This window comes from Ipomoea nil, unplaced genomic scaffold (assembly GCF_001879475.1).
Source record: "Ipomoea nil cultivar Tokyo-kokei standard unplaced genomic scaffold, Asagao_1.1 scaffold0482, whole genome shotgun sequence".
In the NCBI taxonomy this organism is placed as follows: domain Eukaryota; kingdom Viridiplantae; phylum Streptophyta; class Magnoliopsida; order Solanales; family Convolvulaceae; genus Ipomoea; species Ipomoea nil.
The window spans coordinates 2,271,231-2,295,198 of NW_017616910.1; the positions used below are offsets into that span (position 1 = coordinate 2,271,231).

The 23,968-nt window shown below is 45.2% G+C and overlaps 4 protein-coding genes across 5 annotated transcripts; 1 reads left to right on the forward strand and 3 right to left on the reverse strand.

Moving 5' to 3' along the window:
- On the reverse strand, nucleotides 1-854 carry LOC109173699. The gene is made up of 2 exons (XM_019322982.1): nucleotides 704-854; nucleotides 1-631 (listed from the first exon to the last, which is right to left on the reverse strand). Exons 1-2 carry the CDS (start codon nucleotides 741-743, stop codon nucleotides 138-140), a joined length of 534 nt encoding a protein of 177 aa, XP_019178527.1. The 5' UTR covers nucleotides 744-854; the 3' UTR covers nucleotides 1-137.
- A 779-nt stretch (nucleotides 855-1,633) lies between these two features.
- Nucleotides 1,634-4,433, forward strand: LOC109173696 (probable protein phosphatase 2C 26). Of its 2 annotated transcripts, none has more exons than XM_019322979.1 (8): nucleotides 1,634-1,964; nucleotides 2,056-2,135; nucleotides 2,255-2,336; nucleotides 2,706-2,776; nucleotides 2,881-2,960; nucleotides 3,055-3,152; nucleotides 3,774-3,897; nucleotides 3,984-4,097. In XM_019322979.1, exons 1-8 carry the CDS (start codon nucleotides 1,749-1,751, stop codon nucleotides 3,992-3,994), a joined length of 762 nt encoding a protein of 253 aa, XP_019178524.1. In that variant the 5' UTR covers nucleotides 1,634-1,748; the 3' UTR covers nucleotides 3,995-4,097. The 2 variants fall into 2 exon arrangements, with proteins under 2 accessions (XP_019178524.1, XP_019178523.1); XM_019322978.1 differs by having other exon boundaries at nucleotides 1,636-1,964; nucleotides 3,979-4,433.
- A 347-nt stretch (nucleotides 4,434-4,780) lies between these two features.
- Nucleotides 4,781-7,176, reverse strand: LOC109173695 (mitoferrin-like). The gene is made up of 2 exons (XM_019322977.1): nucleotides 6,096-7,176; nucleotides 4,781-5,363 (listed from the first exon to the last, which is right to left on the reverse strand). The coding sequence occupies exons 1-2, from the start codon at nucleotides 6,858-6,860 to the stop codon at nucleotides 5,151-5,153; spliced, it is 978 nt and encodes a 325-aa protein (XP_019178522.1). The 5' UTR covers nucleotides 6,861-7,176; the 3' UTR covers nucleotides 4,781-5,150.
- A 2,999-nt stretch (nucleotides 7,177-10,175) lies between these two features.
- On the reverse strand, nucleotides 10,176-23,044 carry LOC109173694 (UDP-glycosyltransferase 87A2-like). The gene is made up of 2 exons (XM_019322976.1): nucleotides 22,308-23,044; nucleotides 10,176-11,228 (listed from the first exon to the last, which is right to left on the reverse strand). Exons 1-2 carry the CDS (start codon nucleotides 22,795-22,797, stop codon nucleotides 10,366-10,368), a joined length of 1,353 nt encoding a protein of 450 aa, XP_019178521.1. The 5' UTR covers nucleotides 22,798-23,044; the 3' UTR covers nucleotides 10,176-10,365.
- Between the last annotated feature and the right edge of the window lie 924 nt (nucleotides 23,045-23,968).

The following is a 23,968-nucleotide window of genomic DNA, read 5'->3' on the forward strand; positions in this document are numbered from 1 at the left end:
TTGATCATCTTTAATCCATATGCGTAATTGCGTTTAAGCTTTGATATAAGTTTGACAGAAGGGGATTAAGAAGACGCAATTCATCGAACAGAAGATGTGCATAGCATTTCTAACAGTTTCACGAAAGTAGAAAAGTTTCAATCTTGCATTGCAGAAGTAGTAGTAGTGGCAGAGGATTGCCTTATTGTTCGAAGCTGTTGGATCCACTGACTCTCCGGGACCCGACCCGCCCAATCCGGAGCTACGCCGCCGAACGAGACACCGCGCATGGCCTCCATGACTCTCGTCGCGTTCTCCGGCGTCAACGGAGCACTGCGGCGGTTATCGTCGTCTCTGAACGCTCTCCGAACAGCAGAATCAGAAGCAGCTCGGATCCTCTCCTCCTCTTCTTCCTCTTCATCATCCTCATCGCTCAGATCCAGACACGACACTCCGTTCTCAACACAACGCGCGTAGCCGTTCGGCAATCGATTGAAATTGCTACCGGACAGATCTCGATCTCCGTTACCGAGATTTGAATGTTGATCGGAGAACTCTTCGTCCTCGTCATCTCCGTCGCCCGAGGAGATTGGCTGATAGTATTCTGGCGCTTCGTCGGAGTTCGTATCCGAATCGCTTTCTCCGGCGTTCACTAGCACCAACAAAATCACTAAATAAAAACTCGATTCTGTAAATACCGCGAAGAAGGTTAATCATCAATTACCTTGGTTGAATTCCGGCGGAGAGTTCGACACCGCGTTCATTGTGCCTCAGCTAGAGAGAAACCGATAAGCTGAGATGAATGACTGAATGTTCAAAGCAAAAATTAGACGGGCCTTAACAATTTACCCCGTATGATTTAACATCACCCAAAAAAAAAAAAAACACCACAAGAAAATTATATAAAATTATGTAACAATTCACAAATTATTTAGGAAATGTAAATTGCACTAGGATAAACAAGAATTGAACTCGTAACATTTTTCATCACTACTTGTTGTTTGGTAATTTCGCTTGTGACTGTAACTGTTAAAATTCACAATGAAATAAATCAGTATAGGTATAATCCGCTCAAACAATTTTTACTGTGAGTTGAATTTATAAGATTATGATATAAGTCAGTAGACTAGTCAATTTGATTAGAGTTGTTTAGTAGTTCCTAGACCCTTCTTTATTTAAAAAAATTCACTTGTAATTAAGTAATACACCATCAGTCTTATGTTATATCTCATACCTATTATTCATTAGTCAAATCAATTCTTTCTTTTTGCTTATTTTCTTTGGTAATTTTTATTTATTTTTAAATTTGATTTTTTGTATTTAATAATACTTTTAGTGTAGTTTTTAAATATATCAATTTTGTATATACTAATACTAAACTTAATATTATGAAAATTTGAATTAAAAATAACTTCAATCAAACTCTTATCATAAAATGTGACGGATGAAGTATTAAAAATTGCAATTTTTGATAAACCTACACTAAAATGATAATTTTTTTTTGGTATATGTATATCTAAGGTTTCCACTGTCGGACACAGTGACTAATTCTCTTGCTGAATTATAGGCATTTCTTTTGGGTGGAACACCTGACCTGACACTAAAATGATATTGAAATTTGGTATCAAGTACTTAAAATTTGGTTGGAACAAAGACTAAATGTAACAATTTACGTGGCACAACGAGGAGCTCATATCTATGGAAGAGACTATTGGATTTAACAGTCTAAGCCTTCGTCCAGGAGGAAGTTGGAGAAGCGGTAGCGGGAAATGGCAGCTTCAATTTTCAGGCTTACCCTTTCCAATTCACCATTTAATTCCCACGCAATTGTTGAATCCCCAAAGCTGAATCCGCATTCAATCTCACTCCGGCGGAGCCGCAGGAGAATACTCTGCTGCGCGCCACCAGATTCCGGCGCCGGCGCCGGCGACGGAGCAGGAGTATCACTTAGCGTTGGGAGTTACGCAATTCCGCATCCTAACAAGGTAATTTCTAACGCGGCGCGTCTATTCCATGGATTTATGGTGTTATTCTACAATCTGCATACGACGTGTTTGCTTAATTGTTGGAATTAAGGTTGAGAAAGGCGGGGAAGATGCTTTCCTTGTGAGTAGCTATAACGGGGGTGTTATTGCTGTTGCGGATGGTGTTTCCGGGTAAGGAAGTAGAAGCCTGTTCTAAGAGTGTTCTTAATTACAGTCTTGTGGAGTTGTAAATGCAAGAAATTTCTCAATTATGGCTTTTGAATACTGATGTGATTTCATGTACTAATCAGTTGGGCAGAACAGAATGTTAATCCTGCATTGTTCTCTCAGGAATTGATGGCCAATGCATTTTTCTTTCTTGAGCATGAGGAGGTAGTGATCATGTATTTTACACATTTTCATTCTGGTTTGCGATCTTTTCTTGTGTTCCCTCTAATTGTTGGCAAATTATACTGTAGACCACGGATAAATGTTAGTTTTGAATGTGCTGAAAGTTAATTTTTTGGTAGTATACCTAAAAATGAACCTTGAAAAAGTAAATATTCAATGTACTAAAAATGAACTTTTGGATACTACTATACTAATAATGTACCTTATGCCAGTGGCTTCCATCTTGTAAGGTGGACCATAGTCCATGTTATAATGATTGTCTATTGTTTTGATCAATTTTGGTAATAGCTTGTGAATTCTAGTTTATATTGCTGCTCTGGTGATATGCTGCTGCCTCACCTGACATTGCAGGTCAATTTTGATCCATGCATTCTTATAAAGAAAGCCCATGCTGCTACCTCCTCCATTGGATCAGCCACAGCGTAAGTTCCGGGCTGTTAGATATCTTATATATTCTGCGGTTGCAATAACTTGGACTGGGAATTTGTTCCAATAATCACCTTGACTTTTGCATTTGGCATTTAAGAATTGTAGCAATGCTGGAGAGGAGTGGGATTTTGAAGATTGCCAATGTTGGGGATTGTGGAGTGAAGGTTATACGCAAAGGTATAAGTTCTATTTTCTGCAGAATTCGACCTTCATTATCCTCATTTTTTGTTTTGCTGCTTTGTGTGATGCTATTGCTTTATATTTGATATAGGTCAAATGATTTTTTCCTCGTCCCCGCAAGAGCATTATTTTGACTGCCCATACCAGCTGAGCTCAGAGGCTGTTGGCCAAACATACCTTGATGCCACTGTATGAATCTTCAGACTTGTAGTGCTCCATATAATCTCTATGATTCCAGACTCGGTAAAACTACTTTGATGCCACAGTATGATATTTCAGACTTGCATAAGTAGTGAAGTAAGAAAACTGTGATTCCTCCTTTTGAGTTCTCATACTAAACTTAGACTTCATAAAACGATGCATCTGTGCTGTAATTTTCAATAATTTGAAGCATAGACTTGTAAGATGCATTCTCTGTCAAAACAACAATACTATATGCATGGATTATACTTACCGTCTTCCTTGTCACTGGCTTTTACCACCATCTCCATATTGGCACATATAGAGTCAGGTAATTTTTATTTTTTTAAATCTAATTTCTCATGTGAAACACAATTCTTCCGGTTGTATAAGATGCCAAAAACCATATAATATAGCAGTGGTTATTGAAATTGGGTTGCATGGGGACACAATCACTTGCTTTGAGTATGGCATGTGTTAATCTGGTTAGATGATGATTCATAATTTCATACCATCTTTTGATATGCAGCAAAGTGCAACAAATCTACAAAACTGAGAATTTCTTATGCACCTTTTACTTGACCTATTTCAAAGCAGACGATCTTTTTAAGCTTTCCGCTTCATATACAGGTTAGCAGAGTAGAGGTGCAAGAGGGAGACACAATTGTAATGGGTTCAGATGGGCTGTTTGACAATGTTTTTGACCATGAGATTGTTTCAGTGGTGGCTGCACAACAGGATGCATCCAATGCTGGTACATGCTTCCTGCAATCCTGCCACACTTAATCTGCAACCTAATTCTATGGCATTCTAACTGATTTGGTATCAATGGTAGCAAAGGCATTGGCTGAAGTGGCTCAAAGTCATTCGCTGGATCCCAACTTCGACTCCCCATATTCACAGGAGGCGAGGGCAAGGGGGTTCGATGTCCCTTGGTGGAAGAAAATCCTACAAATGAAGTTAACCGGTGGAAAGCTCGACGACATCACTGTTATTGTTGGACAAGTTAAAGGCTGATCAAGAATTCACATCCATACTTTTGAGTGTGCAGAAAGGACCTTTCCATGCAGGGAGGGAACTACCTTGAGTTTCTTAAACATTCTATTCTTCTAATAGGTTAGATTATTTGTTTTGGTGGTGTCTTTAAATATTTAAAGGGAGATTAAAGGATTAATGGCAGAATTCAGTTCCAGCAGCAAAGGTTTGAACTTTTGAGAGACAAAAAGTAGAATGAGAAACAGAGGCTCTGAGCATTTCTAATAACAATCTGTCTTCCATTGTTTTTGCTCATTGCATCTTTACAACTTTTAAGTAAAATACAATGATGATGCTGTATCAAAGATGAATAATACTCCATAATAGGGGCAATTCCAGCCAAGTTACTCTAGCTACAAGGAGTTCTAAATTCGACAATTAGAGAAAGCAGCTTATTAGCCTTCTTGGTTTGAACTGGTCAACTAATGACAACTTAATATGATTTATCTCTTTGTGATCCTTTGTCGGCTAAGGCCACAAGGCGAGATTTACCCAATGTACACCCTCATCTAATAGTAGTAACTGCGAATTTCCCTCGTCATGCAAAAAATAATAATAACAAAAAAGAAACAAAGATAGCTGTCATAGCTGATAAAACAGAATTCTCAAAAACAGAAATGGTAATATTACCCAGTTACTTTGTAACCAATGAATAACCAAAGCAATGCTTTTACAACATTGAGAATACAAAATCCCAGGTAAAATGATCAGCGTGTAACACTATCCTAGGAAACATGACAGACAGTCAATTAGCTCCACAATTGGAGGCTTTTTTCTATTTCTATTGTTGAGAATACATTAAAAAAAAATGATATTGCCACCGGGTACCTAAGCCAAATCAAGCCTAAATCAGATATGCTAAGTTCTCATTTCCTGTTGTCCTAGTGGCCATAATATAAATGGGACAAACATTTGGGAGGTATAAAGCAAAATACAAGATGGAAACAGCCCAGGAACCATTTCCCGGGATTCTTAGGTGACGTTATTACTGTTACCGGTGTTCAATTCTTGAAAGAAGGATTTAGCGGCTTCATAAGTAGACCAGCAAATTGCAGCAGCAGGAGCGTGGAAGAGCATCCTCGGAATCCAACCCCTCATGAGACCTCTATAACCATCTTTCTTTACTATTGTTTTGAGCACATCCCTAATTGAACTACTTCTAAATCTGTCACATCCACATACACCCTGCAAATAAACCAACATAAGCTTCCAAATGATACATTGCAGGCTAAAAGCATGAAAGACAACCAATTTCACTAGCTCATACATTATGTGCTTGATTGGGAAGATTGGAAACAAGATACAGGCCCCAAAAAAAGGCATAATTCCAAAACACAACTTCTAATCTGGCATGCTGAACAGCCAAAGGGAGACACTGACCAAATCCAGATGGTAAATAGAAACGTTTTCACGGAAGGGTTTCTAATATCCAGTTCACTGACTTCAAAACCCTCTTAATTTCATTCAAAAACATAATTTACCAAGTGACCCCCCCTTATGAGCCCAAAACAATGCAAACTCCTCCCTTCTTTATGGGGATCACTAATTCTCATTAGCCCAGCTTCTTTCAACAGATGAAATTAGAAAATGCAATAGACACATGAGATTGGGGCAGCTTATTAGTCACCAATTCACCATCAGGATCATATTTGGATTTTATGCTCATGGAAACTAACAGTAGGTTAGCAAAGCTGCAAACTTTTATAAATAAAAGTAAGTTCTTGGCATAAAAGCTAACATGGTGAGTCCTAAAGTTAGCAAAGCTGCAAGCTTTTATTTATAAATAATAGTAAGTTCCCAGCATAGATAAACAAAGGTATAATTCCACTAGTAGATAAAAGATTCTCAAATTTTCATTAAGGCAATTTGCAGTATCACAAATTTAATAGAAGAGAGCTAGAAAGAATATAATAATACCTGACACTGTAATTGGGTCTTAACCACATCAAGAGGGGTTGTAATAAAGCCGGCTGAGGCCCCGGCAGCTGCTCCGGCAGTAGCATGAACTATCAACCGGTCATCGCTTGCGCTCTCCGGCGAAACCTCTAATAAACCCCTCTTCGCCGCCTCATATGTGGCGAAATGCACCGCCGTGTACGGTGCATTCATCAGCACCGTGGTCTTATATGACGCATAAAACGCCTTAATCCCCTCCTCTCTGAACACTACCCTCATACAATCCATGACGCCTTTGTACGGACTGCTGCTGAGCTGGAGCCTCTGCTTCACCATATCCATGGGCGTGAACACGGCGTCGCTGGCGACGGTGGCGCACACCCCCGACGCGGCGTGGGCGGCGGAGTTATTGGGGTTCCCGCCGGAAAACGTCTCCTTACAGAACTCGTAAACGGAGAAGTACACCGCGTGGGCCGGGCCCGCTCCAAGGCCCATGGCCCCAATCCCGCGGTAAAGCCCAGCAACGCCCTCGGATCTGAGGATGGACTGGAGGGCCTGGCGAACGCCAACGGACTTGATTGGGCAAGACCCTAGGGCTTGCATTTGGGTCTTGACGGTGTCGACGGGGAACATGGCCATGTGCTCCACCATGCCGGCGATTGACCCGGCCACCATGAACTGCCAGAAGTGGAGCCCGTCGTGCGCCGCCGAGACGACGACCTCCGGGTGAAAATCCGGCGGAATGAGCTCCGGCTGCTGAAACTTGGCAGATGCATCGGTAGCCATGGCAAAAAAACAAAACTGAGAGATTCACAAATTCAGCTTTCAGAAGACTATACTGACAATTCAAGTCGGATACGGGTCTTTGATGGATCTATGGAGCTCCGCCATACAATCTCGAATCGAATCAGCGATAGATATGCTATATATATAGAGAGTGAAATTGGTATCTGTTTGTGATTAGGATTTGGGCGACGACGGCGATTGCGTGATGCAATTGTGTAGAATAGTCAAGACAATGAAGAATCAAAATTGGAAGGTTTTAGCCTTTTAGGAGGCGTTGGGGTTTTGGGAAGTAATTGGGGTTAGGGTTCCAATTTTATGGGGAAAATTGTGTTTCGTGTAACCTAATTTATCATTTTTTTAAACATATAGTAACCAAAAATTGTTTTCAAAAACAAAACCAAAAAAAAAAAAAAAAAAAAAAAAAAAATTCAAAACCAGCAATTTAGTCAGTTGACTTTTACATATTTTAGTGTGAAAATTGCATTGCTAGTTATTCAATTATTACCAATTTAGAAATGTGATATTTGTTATAAATAAATATAATTATAGTTATTATTGATAATAATGGACGTAATGGTCCGTCAATTAATCATGTCATTGTTATATCCGTTACATTTGTATTATATATATATATATATATATATATATATATATATATATGTGTGTGTGTGTGTGTGTGTGTGTGTGTGTGTGTGCGCGCGCGCGGTAGTTAATGAAATCCTGATTATTCCCTACAATATTGTCTATCATTCTTTCTCTCTTTCTCTTTACAATCATTTATCCTACAAAGTTCATCGGTTAGGAGCTAACATCAACGGGCATATAACTATAATAATCTTTTAATTTTCAATTTAAGTAAGCAAATATGATTTATTCGGAAAAGTCTACGGTATTGATTGATACTAATATCTATTGCATTATGTTTAAATTGAGATAGTAATATGGTGTTTTAATATGGTAGACACTAGTATTAATCAATATGTAAGATTGACCATCATGTCATTTGAATCCGATCCTATAATAACTTTCATATCAATAATTTAAAGGGAAAAGGGTCAAATAGACCCTTAAATTATAGGTAAAAGAGCAATTAGGCCCTTCAACTTTTTAAATGTGCAATTAGGTCCTTCAACTTGTTATTTTGAGTCAAATAAGTCTAATAACAGGTTTTTCACCTAGAATAACCAGTCAACAAATTACGGCGACAAAAAAAAACTACCAGAGAACGATTGTCTTCTCCGGTGGATGACCGGACTGGTCGCTTCTCCACTGGAGAACGCGACCAGTCCGGTCGCCTCCTCCACTGGAGAGGACTACCAGTCCGGTCGTCCTCTCCAATGGAGAAGGCGACCTGATCTGGTCACCTTCACCACCGGAGAAGACAACCGAACAGTTGTCTTCTCCGGTAGTTTTTTTTTTTTTTTTTAATTCGTCGGAATTTGTTGACCGGTTATTCAGGTGAAAAACTTATTATTGGACTTATTTGACTCAAAATAACAAGTTGAAGGGCCTAATTGCACCTTTTTAAAGTTGAAGGGCCTAATTGCTCTTTTACATATAGTTTAATTGACCATTTTTCCTAATTTAAATCAAATATTGCATTGATACATACTCATGTCAAAATTAAAATTGACCCAACTTATGACCACCTCTATTAATATGTTCATATATGACCTTTTTTTTTTTTTTTTTTTTTAAGGAATTCATATATGACCTTTAGCCCCCTCTCTCATTTAAATGAATCTTGCAGGTTAAATTATATATTTCTTTACACACTTCTTCATCTTCTCGATCCCTTATGTTCTCTAATGCAAGTTTCAAATTATGACTTTCTTATATAGTTGACTCGCATTCAAACTTCCTTTAAACTATAGAATCATACATATAAACATTATATACGTTATAACGAAATAATTTGCAATTATTAAAATCTATGCATGTTTTTTAAGATAATTTTTACTTTTTTTTTTTTTTTTTTTTTTTTTTTTTTTTTTGTTTCTAACTACTTATTTGGTTAATTTTTGTTTAATATTTTGTGTTGTGTTGATTCTAAATGGATATCAATGTTCATTTGTTTGGTTTTTTTTTTTTTGTTTTTTTTTTTTTTGTTTTTTTGTGGATTTATATTGTTGTTATGTGATTTTGCATTTAATTTAGTGGAATAATGTAAAAAATGTGTAGTATACGTGTTTGAGAAAACAATTGTTATTATGTTATATATGTTGTAATATTGTATTTTCCATCTCACAAATTAATGACATAAATAAATAAATAAATAATTAATTAAACACATCCAATGGTATGGTGATTGAAATTAAAAGTCACCCAATTTCAATTTCACTTTTAGTTTCACCCTCCTCGCTAAACGCCAATTTTTTTTAGCTGTTTATTTATTTATGTCATTAGTTTGTGAGATGGAAAATACAATATTACCTATGTTAAAATTTGGAGTAAAATTTTCTAGCAAAAATTGACCGGAAAATGCACCGAAAGGATCAAATTAGTTAAGAAAGTCATAGTCGTGGACCAATTCTACAAGTTTTAAAAGTCGTGAATCAAAATTGTTAGTGACACCTTAATTGTGGGACCAAAAGTGCAAAAAACTCTCTTAAATGAACTAAAATACAATCCAATATATAGTATGTACTTCTATTAAGTAATGTAATAATTAATAACTCAAATCTTAGTGAATTACCTAAACAAGTGAAGATGTCAGCAAGTCCAAATCCAAAGACACTATTGATAAGTGATAACTGATAACAATAGCAATGAAAGCCCATAGTGACATCATTACACAACAGAAAAAATTTCAATTTTGATCATCTGATTATAGGGGCTTTGTTAATTTTAGCACTTGACTTTTAAAAGTATCAATTTAGTACTTTGACTATGCAATTTTTATCAATTTTGGTCATTCTGGTCAAATTGCCGGTCAAATTTCGTCGAAAAATTTTAACAGTTAAAAGATGAATTCGTCGGAAAAGATGAATTCACCGGAAAAAATACTCTCATTATTTTAACCGTTAAAATTTTCCGGCGAAATTTGACCGGCGATTTGACCAGAGTGACCAAAATTGAAAAAAATTGCATAGTCAAGGTACTAAATTGACACTTTTGAAAGTCAGGTGCTGAAATTAACAAAGCCCATATAGTCATATAACCAAAATTGAAATTTTCTCTTACACAACATTACCAAATACATGCCTTGATTTAAAGAAAACCCTGAAATTGCTATCCAGTTACGAGTAAAACCTGATTTATGATCCTGTTTACTCAATAAAAAACTACAAGAGAAACTCATAACTAATCAACTCAAATAAAAAAGACTAATAGTTAACTTTTATAGAAAATCAAACATAAAATCTGACACATATTGTTACCAAGTAAATTGTTATATCAATGAAATCGAACTTAAAACATGACACATGTAGTTACCAAGTAAATTGTCATACCAACTTAGCTAAATCGAGTTATATCAACCTAATGCATACTTTAGGTCAAATCTCTATGAAATTTCTTTGATGAAAGCATCAATGTTTACATAAGAAGAACCACCTTTCTCCATAGAAGTGTGACATATTTGTTGCACCATTTTTGCTCTTCTCCTCATCTCCTTCATCTCCGCATTCTCCAAATCCATGAATCTCTTCAACAGCCCACCAATCTCTCCCCTCCCCACCAAACCTCCATTATCCCCTCTCTTCACCTTCACCCCCATCTTCCAGTCCTCCACGATAATCTTACTGTTGGTGGTCTGATCCCAGAATATGGGGAACGTGAGCACGGGCACGCCGGCGAACGCCGCCTCTTTCGCCGAGTTCCACCCGCAGTGCGACCAAAACCCGCCCACAGCACGGTGGCGCAACACCTCGAACTGGTTGCACCACCGCACAACCAGACACCCGGCGTTATTTTCCCTCCGAAACTGAGATTCTTCGCCGGCGCGTGTGACCCACAAGAACCGAACCCCGCTGCCGTGCACGCCGGCGACGATTTCGTCCAGCTGAGAACTCGAGACGGAAAGAAAGCTTCCCTGTGATATGTAAACGACGGAGCTTTCCGGCTGGGAATCCAGCCATTTGATTATATGATCTGAAGAATTGGAAGGGGTTTTGTCTATGGCGGCGCTGAAGTAGGGAATTGCAGGGCCGATTGTGTGGATGGGGAGAGACGAGAGGCTTTGCTTTATAGCGTCAATGGCGGGAGCTTCAAGCTCATAAACTGAAGCGAATAAAAGGTATTGTGCTTTGGGCACCATTGATAAGACCTTCAAAACATCATCAACCAATTCGTTGCCTTTGCCATGGACGGGAGTGGGAAGATCTGACACTTCAATGGATGGAACTCCGGGAAGATAGTTAACTCGCTCTGTATATATGATTATTTTGGTGAAATCAGCTAAAATTTGGGTGACAATCAAAATTGAGTATTGATATGACCTGTTTGGTAAAAAATTGGTTTATATGTTAATTTTGGCCTATTTGACCACTATTAATTGTTTGATTTAATTAAAATATCAATATACATGTTTGGTTAATTAACTTTTTACAACTCCAAAATGCTAAATGCCCTGTTTGGTAAAATGACTGTTAGCTGATGGCTATTTACTGTTAGCTGATTGTGTTAATTAGAGAGTATAAATATGGTAGGGAATATCCCGACCGACATAAGCTCCGCCACGACCGACTTGCCTTTGTCTTTCTTTTTTGATCCTTGCAGGTAGCAGGTCAGGCTTTTTTCATAGAGATCCCGGTCGGGAACGGCCGGAAGTTGCCCGAACGCTGGTGTCGACCACCGAGCGGTAGCCCTTCGACGAAAGAGCTGGCACAAGAACGCGAAAGGACGCGTGGCGGCTCTTCATGGCGACAGACAGGGCACCCGGGAGGATGACACGTGGTGGCTACGTGGAAGACATGCCGAGCAGCCGGAATCTTGTCCCCGGCACAGCGGCTATAAATGCCCACAGTAGCTACAGTGTAGAGGACTTTTGGACGATCGATAGGTTGTTGTTAGAGAATCCCGACCGCACTCAGTCGGTACTCAGAGCAACCAAGTAGATTGTACTTAGGGCCTTTACCGTGATCAATAAAGATTTTACTTGCTTTAATTGGTCTCGTGGTATTTTATATTGCTTACATATAATTAGCAGTATCATTTTGGCGCCGTCCGTGGGGAATCGTACGAGAAACCAACGTCTTGACGAGCACCCGGTCTCTATACCAACATGTATCCGTGGGCACACAACAACTTTGCCGACGACCAGGCGGATGCGGCAAGCTCCTCCGACCACTATGCTACCCAACAACAGGGTCAGACGATGGACCTCAACCTCAACCTCTCACCACCGCATCCGTCAAATACATACCCGGCCGCCCAGCAGCCGGTGAATTACATACAACCAGGATACCCAACACCCGGTCTGCCATACCAGCAGCAGCCCATGATGTATCCCGCCCAGTATCCGTACTCGGTCCCACCTCCACCATATGGGTATTGGCCAGGACAACCGATGTGCTACACTTCCCCGGTTGGTTATCCACCATATACGCCTGCTTATACAGCTCCAGCCGCCACCCCTCCAGTACAACCGACCGCACAAGTAGAGCCGCAGCGTCAGTCCACATCCCGGCTCGACGCTCGGCTCATTCGCGGTTGGGGTCGGGGGGTGCTGATGCGATGGAGGCACCAGCTCAGGCCGTTCAAGCGGAGGACCCTGAAGAAGTTGCCCGAACGGTAGCTTTTGATCGTCTCCGACCAGAGATGCGCCAGCGTTTGGGACCCCAAGACCCGAATCGCGGGCAAGAGGACGTACAAATGCAGGAAGCTAGCCACGAGGCTTCATCCGGGTATAGCGGGTCGAGATCTCACCGACGGCGACGCGCTCGGGATACAGCCCAAGCCGCTCAAGCCGCCGAGCTCAACGAAACCCGAGGATTGCTCTACAACCTCCAGGCTGAAGTTGCGCAGCTCAGGAGTGCGTATCCTACAGCACCCCCGGCCGACCGATCGACCCTACACCAGACGCCTTTCACAGCAGCGGTAATGGCTCAGCCTTACCCGCTCGACTTAAAGGTCTCGGGAGAGAAGAGTTATGACGGTCGGACAGATCCTGAGGCTCACGTGAATGATTTTTTCAGCAATATGATGCTGAAGGGCGTTTCAGACGCCGTGATGTGCAGGGCCTTCTACTCAACCCTCACCGGTCGGGCGGCAGAATGGTTCCGAACCCTGCAGCCGGGGTCAATCGACAAATTTGAGACCCTGGCGATCAAGTTTGTACGGAAGTTCATTACTTCCAAAGTGGTGAGGAAGTCCTATATGTACCTCGAAAAGGCCAAGCAGCTCGAAGGGGAAAGCTTGACCGACTTCCTCATCAAGTGGAAGGCAGCGGTCGGGGAGGTCGAGCCCATGGATGATGCGACCGCCACTCACATGCTTCACATCTCCCTCCGGGCGGGGTATCTGTACCAGGATTTTATCCTCCACCCCCCGACCACCTATGAGGAGGCCCTCCGAAGGGTCACTGATTATGCCAACGCAGGTGAGGCGAATGCCGTCAAGCGCTCGCAGGAGGTCGGCTCTTCGTCCCGTAAACCGGCCAGCCGGGCGGAACATAGGTCGGGAGATGACAACCCCCGATCCCGCACCAGGCCTGGAGAATTTACGGCTTTGAACCGATCCGCAGCGGAGGCCATGCAATACGCCCAGTCCTGCAACCTCATCAAACTCCCCCATCCCGATCGAGACGGCCCTGACAAGAGTAAGCACTGTGCTTACCATCGATGCGCCGGGCATGACACCGAGGAGTGTACCCACTTGCGCCAATTATTGGAAGATTTGCTTAATTTGGGAAAATTGGACAAGTGTGTGGGAAAGAGAGAAGACAGCAAGAGAAATACCGATCGGAGGGATCACAGGCGATCTCATCACCGCTCTGATCGGTCGGGTCAGGACCGAAGAGACGATCGAAGGGACGATCGTCACGATGACCGACGGGACCTAGACCTTCCATCCGGTAGCCGCCCATCCGGCAAGCCCACCATCCATGTCATATTCGGCGGGCTGGAAGATGCATCTCGATCGAGGACGAATTGTCCAGTCGCGATCGTAGATTCTCGGGAAACTGGGAAGAGGCAGAAGATGGAACCCATAACCTTCACCCTTGAGGACCAACCTAGCAGCAGCGACCACGGCATGGAGGCGCTCGTGGTCACGATCGACGTTAAGGGGACGGACGTCCAAAGGGTTATGGTTGACACGGGCAGCAGTGTGAACGTCCTATACTTGGACGTGTTTGAGAAGCTTGGCCTCGACAGGAAGGAGCTGACTCCGGTCGGTGTACCACTGTCAGGATTTACCGGGGCTCTTATTTACCCCGAGGGAAAAATAACGCTCCTGGTTGAGATCGGCACGCCTCCAAAGTCGATCCAAACGGAGCTGGAATTTGTTGTGGTCAACCTCCATTGCGTCCACAACATTATCTTGGGCCGACCCACCATTATGAAGATCGGTGGGATAATTTCTATGCCCCACCTGTGCATGAAATTCCCCACCCCTAACGGGGTCGGCGTGGTCCGTGGCGATGTCCAATCCGCCCGGAAGTGTTACACCCGAGCGGTTAATCGACGTGATTCCGGCCCATCTTCCCGGGTGAACACTATAGCCAAAGAGGAGGCTAAGGAACGGAAGGAGCAGCCCGAGCCTTCCGAAGAGATAGAAGAAGTTCCCCTGTCCGAGGGCCGCCCTGACAGGAAGATTAAGATTGGCCGAGCCCTCACTCCCGAGCTCCGAGCGGAAGTTTTGGCCGTACTTCGGGAATACGCTGATATCTTTGCGTGGGGGCCCGAAGACATGCCCGGGATCGATCGGTCGGTCATCTGTCACAAGTTAGCCGTCGATCCCGCAGCAAAGCCGGTCGTGCAGAAAACACGACACCTTTCCACCGATCGCCGTGAGTTTGTCAGGGAGGAAGTCAAAAAGATGGCGGCAATCGAGCACATCCGTCCGGTGATTTATCCCGAGTGGGTGGCAAATATCGTTCTTGTCCCGAAGCCCCCAGCATGGAGGATGTGCATCGATTTCACGGACCTCAACAAAGCCTGTCCGCTCGACCCGTATCCTCTACCAAGCATTCACCAGATGGTCGACGAGACGGCCGGGGCCGAGTTAATGAGCTTCATGGATGCATTCAAGGGGTACCATCAGATCATGATGCACCATGAAGACGAGAGCAAGACAGCCTTCGTGACCCCGGATGGGCTGTATTGTTACCGAGTGATGCCGTTCGGTCTGCGGAACGCAGGAGCCACCTACCAGAGGATGGTCAACATGCTCTTTGCTGATCTGCTGGGCCGAACGATGGAAGCTTACATCGACGATATGTTGGTCAAGAGTCGGGACCGATCCGACCACACTCGGGACCTTCGGGAGTGCTTCCAGATCATGAGGAAGTACCAGTTGCGGCTGAACCCGACCAAGTGTACATTCGCGGTTCAGACCGGCAAATTCCTCGGCTATATGATGACCAAGAGAGGAATCGAGCCTAACCCGGCCAAAGTAAAAGCGATTCTGGACATGCAGCCGCCTTCCACCGTTTGGGAAGTCTAGCAATTGACCGGTCGGTTGGCAGCCCTCAGCCGGTTCCTCTCCAAGCTAGCCGAGCGCGCTTTACCTTTCTTTAAGGTATTGCGGAAGGTTAACGGATTCGTCTGGGACGAAGAATGCCGAGTGGCTTTTGACGAGCTGAAGGAATATCTCATGTCACCAATCGTGCTCTCAAAGCCCGAGCTCGGAGAAGAGCTGGACGTATACCTCGCCGTGTCCGATCGCGCAGTAAGCGCAGTATTGTGCCGAACCGATCCGGAAGGGGTCCAGCGACCGGTGTATTATGTAAGCCACGCTCTACATGGTCCCGAGCTCCGGTACTCCCGGCTAGAGAAGGTCGTCTACGCCTTGTACATTGCCGCGAAGAAGTTGGCTCCCTACTTCCAGGGTCGAGCAATTCGCGTGTTGACCGATCAGCCGATCGGTCCAGTCCTCCGAACTGCTTCATCATCAGGTCGCCTAGTCAAATGGGCGTTAATGTTGACCCAGTACGCGATCGAATACCGACCAAGACCGGCTATTAAAGGTCAAGCTCTTGCGGACTTTTTGGTTGAGTGCACCGCCCGGGATACCCGGCCTCCTGAGGTTGCGGATCCCGAGGCTGAGTGGTGGTCGTTGGCTACTGACGGGTCAAGTAGCAAAAAAGGAGCAGGGGGAGGAGTAGTAGTCACGAGCCCAGAAGGATTCAAAGTCTATTTTGCTCTCATGTATCAGTTCCACCCGACCAACAACGAAGCCGAGTATGAAGCATTTGTAAATGGCTTGCAATGCGCTCGGGACTTGGGGCTGAATACATCCGAGCCCAAACAGATTCTGCGCTCGTGGTCGGGCAAGTTCTCGGGGACTATGAAGTCAATGGTGAGCGTTTGCAGTTGTACCGAGACCTTGCCATGGAAAAGCTCGCTCAGTTCCGGGGGTATACCGTCCGACACATACCCCGGTTGGATAACGCCGATGCGGATATCTTATCCAAACTGGCCCAAGACGCCCCGGAACACATGTCGAAGATAGCTCGGATCTTGGTGATCCCCAAACACAGTATCCATCGCCTGCCGGTCAATCCAATCCAACCGGTGGAGGACAGCTGGATCACCGATCTGAAGGAATACCTCGAGCACGGTCGACTCCCAGACGACCCACAGCGTGCTCGAAAAGCCAAGCTGAGAGCCCCGAGGTTCCAAGTCTTGGATGGTCGTCTTTATCGGTGATCGTATGGAGGCCCTCTTATGCGTTGCTTGACCGCGTTCGAGGCCGAGTTAGTCATGAAGGAGCTGCACTCGGAAATCTGCTCCTCACATCAGGGAGGTCGATCCCTGGCCCGTCGTATCATGTTGATCGGGTACTATTGGCCGTCCCTCCAGCTAGACTGTGAAAAGTTAGCTCGGGAATGTGAGACGTGCCAACTGTACGCCCGGATGCCTGGACGACCGGCAACGTTCTACCAGCCAGTCACGACCGCAATTCCTTTCGCTAGGTGGGGAGTAGATATCTTGGGCCCCTTCCCTCAGCTCTCCGGTCGGAGAAAGTTCGTGATCGTCGCCATAGATTACTTCTCCAAGTGGATAGAAGCCGAGCCCTTAGCCACGATCACATCTCAGCAGTGTGCTCGCTTCCTTTGGCGCAATGTCATTTCCCGTTTTGGCGCACCCGTGCATCTCATTAGCGACAACGGTCGCCAGTTTGTGAGCCAATACTTCCAGAATTTCTTGGCCACGATCGGGACGACTCACGTCCGGTCGTCAGTCGCTTACCCACAGGGAAATGGACAAGTGGAGAATGCTAACCGGACGATATTGGAAGGTCTGAAAAAGAAGTTACACTCGGCCGGTCGTAGTTGGGCCGATGAGTTGCCATATGTCTTATGGACTTATCGGACGACCCCGAGGGAAGCTACTTTGGAGACCCCTTTCGCCCTGGTTTACGGAGCTGAGGCCCGACTTCCGATCGAGGCCTGGATTCCGACCGATCGAGAGAGAACCTATAATGCGGAAGAGAACGAACACGCGATGACCGTGGACCTTGATGGGGTCGAGGAAAAACGAGAGTTAGCCGCTCGGCGTATGGCCGAGTACCAAAAACGTGTCAAAAGTTCGAAAGACGTTCGGGTCAACCCTCGTTATTTTCAAGTCGGAGATTACGTTCTACGACGAAGGGAGGCCAGTCAGCCTTTAGAGGGTGGAAAGCTAGCTCAGAACTGGGAAGGGCCGTACATCATCAACGCTGTCATACGGCCGGGTACATACCGATTAGAGACAACAGCTGGTCGGCTAATCGAGGGGACTTGGAATTCCGAGCACCTCGTTCTTTTTAGGCATTAGCCTATTTTTTGTATTTTCTAAGACGAAGTGAGGGCTTGACCTGCGAGTTAGTCCCGGTCGTCATTTCTATGTAAGTTTATGGTTGTAAAATTAATTCAACCGCCTGCGAGCGGGAAAGTTTAATGTATATACGATCGATGATTGCTCGACCGTTTGTATGCGGCGGCCCGATCGGTTATTTTCTTTCACCCTCGTTACATGCAGATTAATTCAACATTCAATCAATCGGGCGAAGTCTATCGACCGGTCAAAACGCGCTCCACATAGGCGGACACTCAAGTCACGCCGCTGATCGGGGAAGCCAGGAGCTCTCAGCATTATTCCCCGATCCGTCTAACTTCTGTCCACTATCGCACCCACTCGTGCCTCGAGCGCACAATAGTGTGGGGGCTGGGATAAGGAAGTATTTGCCGGCCCGTTGCTCGGTTATATTCCGACCGTAGAGGCTTGCTCATTTTCAAGAATTTTTTCGACAAAGGCCCGGAGATCGGGCAAACCCGATCGGTTGGCCAGTTTTGACGTCGAAATATCGATCGCACGACCAGGCCATAAGGTCGTAAGGTCGGGCGTTGAGTGGATCGAGTACAGCAAGACCAGGTCTAGAGGCCAGGCGGTCGAGCAATTATGGTCGGTGTGTGCAGATTAAAAATAAAAGGAAACAGAGAACGAGCGATACAAGTGGACAAAAAATTAAATTGTTAATTGGCAAAAGGTGCCCGGTACAAATTGGGACCGGACTCCCGATCAATGTTCCTTACAAAAAGAAGAGGAGATAGCCTAGCCTATTTTTTCGTCTCCTGAGCTCCAACAGCCGCCTCCTTCCCGCTTGAGGTGACCGCCGTTGGTGCCCCGGACTCAGACGCCTTGGCTTTTGAGGCGAAGGGAGAGGGACCGGGATCGGCTAGGTCTGGGGGCAATGCCGAGAGGACCAGCTGAAGATCTTCCCCGTCTAGAGCCTGCTCCAACCGGGAACGGACTCGTTCAAGCATCTTCCGTTTCCCGGCCGTAAAGCCCCAGCGACCGAACGAGACGATCAGCTCTTCCCCGATCTCTGTTCCCCGGGCTGCTGTGAGGAAGGCCGAGCCCAAGTCCTTGTCTTTGAAGGCTGCCCGCGCCAGCTCGCTCGGATTCTCGAGCTGAGCCTTCAGCCCCTTGGCTTCTCCGATCGCCCGGCTGGCGACCTTCTCGGCAAGAACCCGCTCCTCGTCGCCCTTCTTCAGGGCCTTCTGGGTCTTCTCCAGCTCGGCTTGGAGGTCCTTGATCTCCTTCAAGCGACGGGCGGCCGTCTTCTTATGGTGATCAGCTTCCTCGGCCAGCATGGCTCGACCTTGTAGGAGCTGGGCGGCCCGGGAAATCTGCAAAACAAAAGACGTTCGGGATTAGCAAGAAAGCTGTTAGTTGAGAAAAGTTTACCTCGGCCAGGTCGTGGCCGATCCGCTCGGCCACTTGGGTCGGGGTCATCTTCCCCAGATCCTCCTTGGCTGGCGCGGCGTTGCCGATCCGGGCCAGCATGGACGTAGAGTCCCTTTCTCGCCCGACCGAAGGGCTCGGGCTGCGCTGCTCACGGCGGCGCTTCAGGCTGCCCACCTCGGTCGCGCCCTGGTCGGCGACCTTCTCCTTGCCCCGGGCGACCTCTACCCGGGTGACCAAGACGTCAGGCTGCTCGACGATGAAGCCCTCGCCCGTCGTCACGGTCGAGGCGCTCAGGGGTCGGGCAGAGGGAATCTCCTTTTCCCCGGCCGCCTTGGTCTTTGTCTTCTTCTTCCCGCCGAGGGAGATCTTGGCGGGCGGGGGAAGGGCGGTGTCTTCATCACCGAATTCGGCCATAACTGCAAAAAGGGAAACGGTCAGTTTGATCGAGATGTTAAGCTAGGTCGGGAGAATCAGCTCGAGCTAAACCTTTCTTCTTTCGTTTCGACGGCTTGGCGAGCGTCACGCCCATCGGCACGGGCAGATACTTCTCCCTTAGCTCGTACGTGGGGGGCGGGAGCTTGGCGGCTGCGAGACTCTCGGCTGTCCGGAAGATGGAATACTCGTGTATTTCACTCGAGATCCGAGTGACCGTCTCCTTGAGCGCCTGAGTCACGGCCGGCACCACTTGCTTTCTGAAGTGACTGCTCCAAGTGCGATCGACCGGGAGGATCCAGGGGTCGTATTTGATGGAGAAAATTCTGTTCTTCCACCCCTTGTTGTTCCCGGGCAGGCCTTTGATGGCGCACATATCTGCTCGGGATTGCAGCATCAGGAACCCGCCCCCGTAGCGGCCCGGGAGAACCTTGATCTGGTAGATGAAGTTGAACAACTCCATCGTGCACTCGGCCTCGTGCCGAGTGCATATCTGCGGAAAGCAGGCGAGGATCCGGTGGGCGTTCGGGCAGATTTGAGCCGGAACGACCCGATAGTACGCTAGAAAGGCCGTCAAGAGGGCCGGGAAGGGAATGGCAATCGGGGCCATTAGGGAGTCGTAATGCATCCCGATCCACTTGCCCCGATGCCTGTCAATTACGTTCCCCAGCTGCCGGCTCGTGTCGAATTCTACCCGACCCTGGAGTACTTCAGCAATCCGAGCCGCTTCGCCTTTGGTCAGCAGGCTCATTTCTTGCTCGACACTCTCGCTGTTCAAGAATTCGAGCTCGACGGCTGGTGTGGCCGGCCCGGCCGGGTCTTCTTCGGTCTGCTCGGGGGTATTTTCCCGATCACCCCCTCGAGGAGCAGCTTCCGGGTAGTCCCCAACCACCCGGGTAGGCGTTTCCCTAACGCCCTCGGTCGGAGAACCCCGCCCGCTTGACGTGGTTCTCTCTTCCTCTTCTTCGCTGGAGCTCCCCGATCCGCTGGAGCTAGAGCTCGACGTCCCGGAGGAGCTTGATGCGTTGTTATGCTCGACGGCTCGCTCAGGGGCTGGCGTTGCTCGGGGGCTGGCTTCGGGAGTGCAGGACATAATGTCCACTTCCTCGTCGCTGATATGCTCGACCTCCTCATCATAATCCGCGATCGAGGCGTTTTGACTGTCAGAGTCCGTCATTTCGATCTACCTAACGGTCGGTCGGGGTTAGTAAAGGACTTGAGACGTCCGGGACAGTTAGTTGACCTAGCGTTCTACCTATAGTTGAAAGCCTAAAGTAAAGAAAAAGGATTAAGAGCTTACCGAGTGGAGGGAGATTGAAGCTTGAAGTTCGAAGTTTGCTTGCTCGACTGCCTTGCTAAGGTGCTCTGCTCGGGACTCTCCGAGGGTACCGATGGATGCGCAAGAGTGAGGAAAGTTCAAATGTGGGCCTCAAAGGCCTATTTATAGGAGAGCATTTAGGCGGGAAAATGAATCCACTTGCGTGACACGACTGGCGCTGAATCCGAGGCGACGGTTGCAGTCGCAGAGGCCGGCAGTGGCCGACACGTGGCGAGGAGGGGAATGACAGTTGGCCGGTCGGTCTAATGCCTGACGGTTGGGCTTCTTCATCCCGTCCCGTTTTTTCCCGACTGATCAAAAAGGCCCGGGCTGGGGGGCTTTTGGTAGGGAATATCCCGACCGACATAAGCTCCGCCACGACCGACTTGCCTTTGTCTTTCTTTTTTGATCCTTGCAGGTAGCAGGTCGGGCTTTTTTCATAGAGATCCCGGTCGGGAACGGCCGGAAGTTGCCCGAACGCTGGTGTCGACCACCGAGCGGTAGCCCTTCGACGAAAGAGCTGGCACAAGGACGCGAAAGGACGCGTGGCGGCTCTTCATGGCGACAGACAGGGCACCCGGAAGGATGACACGTGGTGGCTACGTGGAAGACATGCCGAGCAGCCGGAATCTTGTCCCCGGCACAGCGGCTATAAATGCCCACAGTAGCTACAGTGTAGAGGACTTTTGGACGATCGATAGGTTGTTGTTAGAGAATCCCGACCGCACTCAGTCGGTACTCAGAGCAACCAAGTAGATTGTACTTAGGGCCTTTACCGTGATCAATAAAGATTTTACTTGCTTTAATTAGTCTCGTGGTATTTTATATTGCTTACATATAATTAGCAGTATCAAAATAGTTGATAACATTAGCTGATTGTAGAAAAGTGTTTGGTAAATTAGTTGTTAGCTGATAGCTGTTTGATATAATTTCTTTTTTCAAAAAGTTAATTGAAAAAGTTACTTGGAGTAACTTTTTTGAATTTTAGCCTTTTGGAGTTGCAAAAAGCTAATTAATCAAACATTTATATTAATATTTTAACTAAATCAAACAATTAATAGTGATCAAATAAGTCAAAATTGACCTATAGACCAATTTTTTACCAAACAGGGCCAAAATTAAAAAAATTACTCCAAACAACTTTTTCAATTAGCTTTTTGAAAAAAGGAAATTATACCAAACAATCAGCTAACAGCTAATTTATCAAACATTTTTCTACAATCACCTAATTTTATCAACTATTTATACCTCTAATTAACATAATCAACTAACAACTAACAGCTATCAGCGAACAATAACAACTATTTTACCAAACAAGAACATAATAAAAATGAAAACAAGAAAATTGATGAAAAGACTTGCCTGAAATGTTGGGATTATGAGAGTGGCCGTTCTGGACAAGGAGATCCCAGTGAAGAAACACCGAAAGCGTGGCCGCCGACATGGTGAAAAGCGACGCCACCGGAATATTCTTCCGAATCCCGAGCGACACCACCCACGGCAAGTACGTGTCGTGTATAATCACATTGGGCTTAGGCCTGTCGAGCCTATCCAGCAGCTCCTCCACCGGCGCCTCCAGCTCGGTCTGGGTGGCCCTGAAGAAGGCGGCGAAGTCCTTTGCCCGCCCAATCTCGGAAGGGATGACGTTGGGGACGGTGGCGAATCTGAGGTTTTCCGGCTTGGGGTCGGCGGCGATGAAGCCGTACCACTCTTGAGTGAGTATGAAAGTGAAGACTGTGTCGGGGCGGTGGACGGCGATGAGCTTGCAGAGATTCATCATTGGGTTGACGTGGCCTCGGCCGGGATACGGCACCGCCACCACATGGCATTTAGGTTTGGCGTCGCATTCCATTTACGGAGGAGCAAGAAGACAAAATGTTATCCACTGAAGAGGGTTTTCTACTTCAGAGTTCAGATAAAGAACAAAAAAAAAAAAACTGGGTTTGGAAGTTTGGATTTTGGATCTTTGAGTCTGGGCCCTGGGGCTGTTGCTGTGTTGTAGTGGGGAATTGAAGAAAAGAAAAAAGTAGAAGTAGAGTCCACAAACTTCGAATTCTAAGTGATTTTAATTTCAACTCCTTCCACCACCTGGTAGAATCATTTCACGCAAATTATGCCGTGAAAACGTGTTCACCAAGCATCGTGAACACGGATCCAAACGATATCGCTTTTTACCAAAAAAAAATATTAGTTACTGTGCTATTAACAGCATTTTGCATGTTCATATTATGACTTTACATTTATTAAATTATAAATTTTCTGTTATGAGATTATGAATTTACAGTTATGTAATTATGAATTTTTTGTACATTCATAATCTCATAAAAAAAAATATTTATTAAATTATGAATTTTCTGTTATGAGATTATGAATTTTCTGTACATTCATAATCTCATAACAGAAAATTCATAATCTCATAATAAAAAACTCATAATTTCATAACAGAAAATTCATAATCTCATAAAAGAAAATTCATAATTTCATAACTGCACATTCATAAATCCATGCGTGCACATTCATAATTTATAAGTGTTGAAGAAACTTTCGCGAAGAGGAAGTGAAACCGCAAAATGTACCCGTAGGCACCGTTACTGTTTGAGACCGTGTTCACCATGGATGGTGAACACGATTCCATGGCATAACGATTGATCATTTCATGCAGCTTAATTGGCGCAAACCTACAACCTTCCACTTAAAGAGAAACACTCAATGTCACTTGACTACAAGCTCTTTGACATTATAAATTATATATAAATAAATAATTATGTGTTTCTATAAACTAAAGTGCTATATGCTACACTTATGTTTTATTACTAGTATTTCCTATGCGCGATGCGCAAAAAATAGATGCCCAATATTAGTACTTTATATTAAAAATCTAGATTTATTTACATTTTAGATATTTAAATTTAAATTAATAATAATAATAATGTAAAATATTTTAATAAATTTAATATTTATATTTTAGGAAATTAACATACAACTCCCATATATATTATTACTATTTATTAAGATAAGAAAAT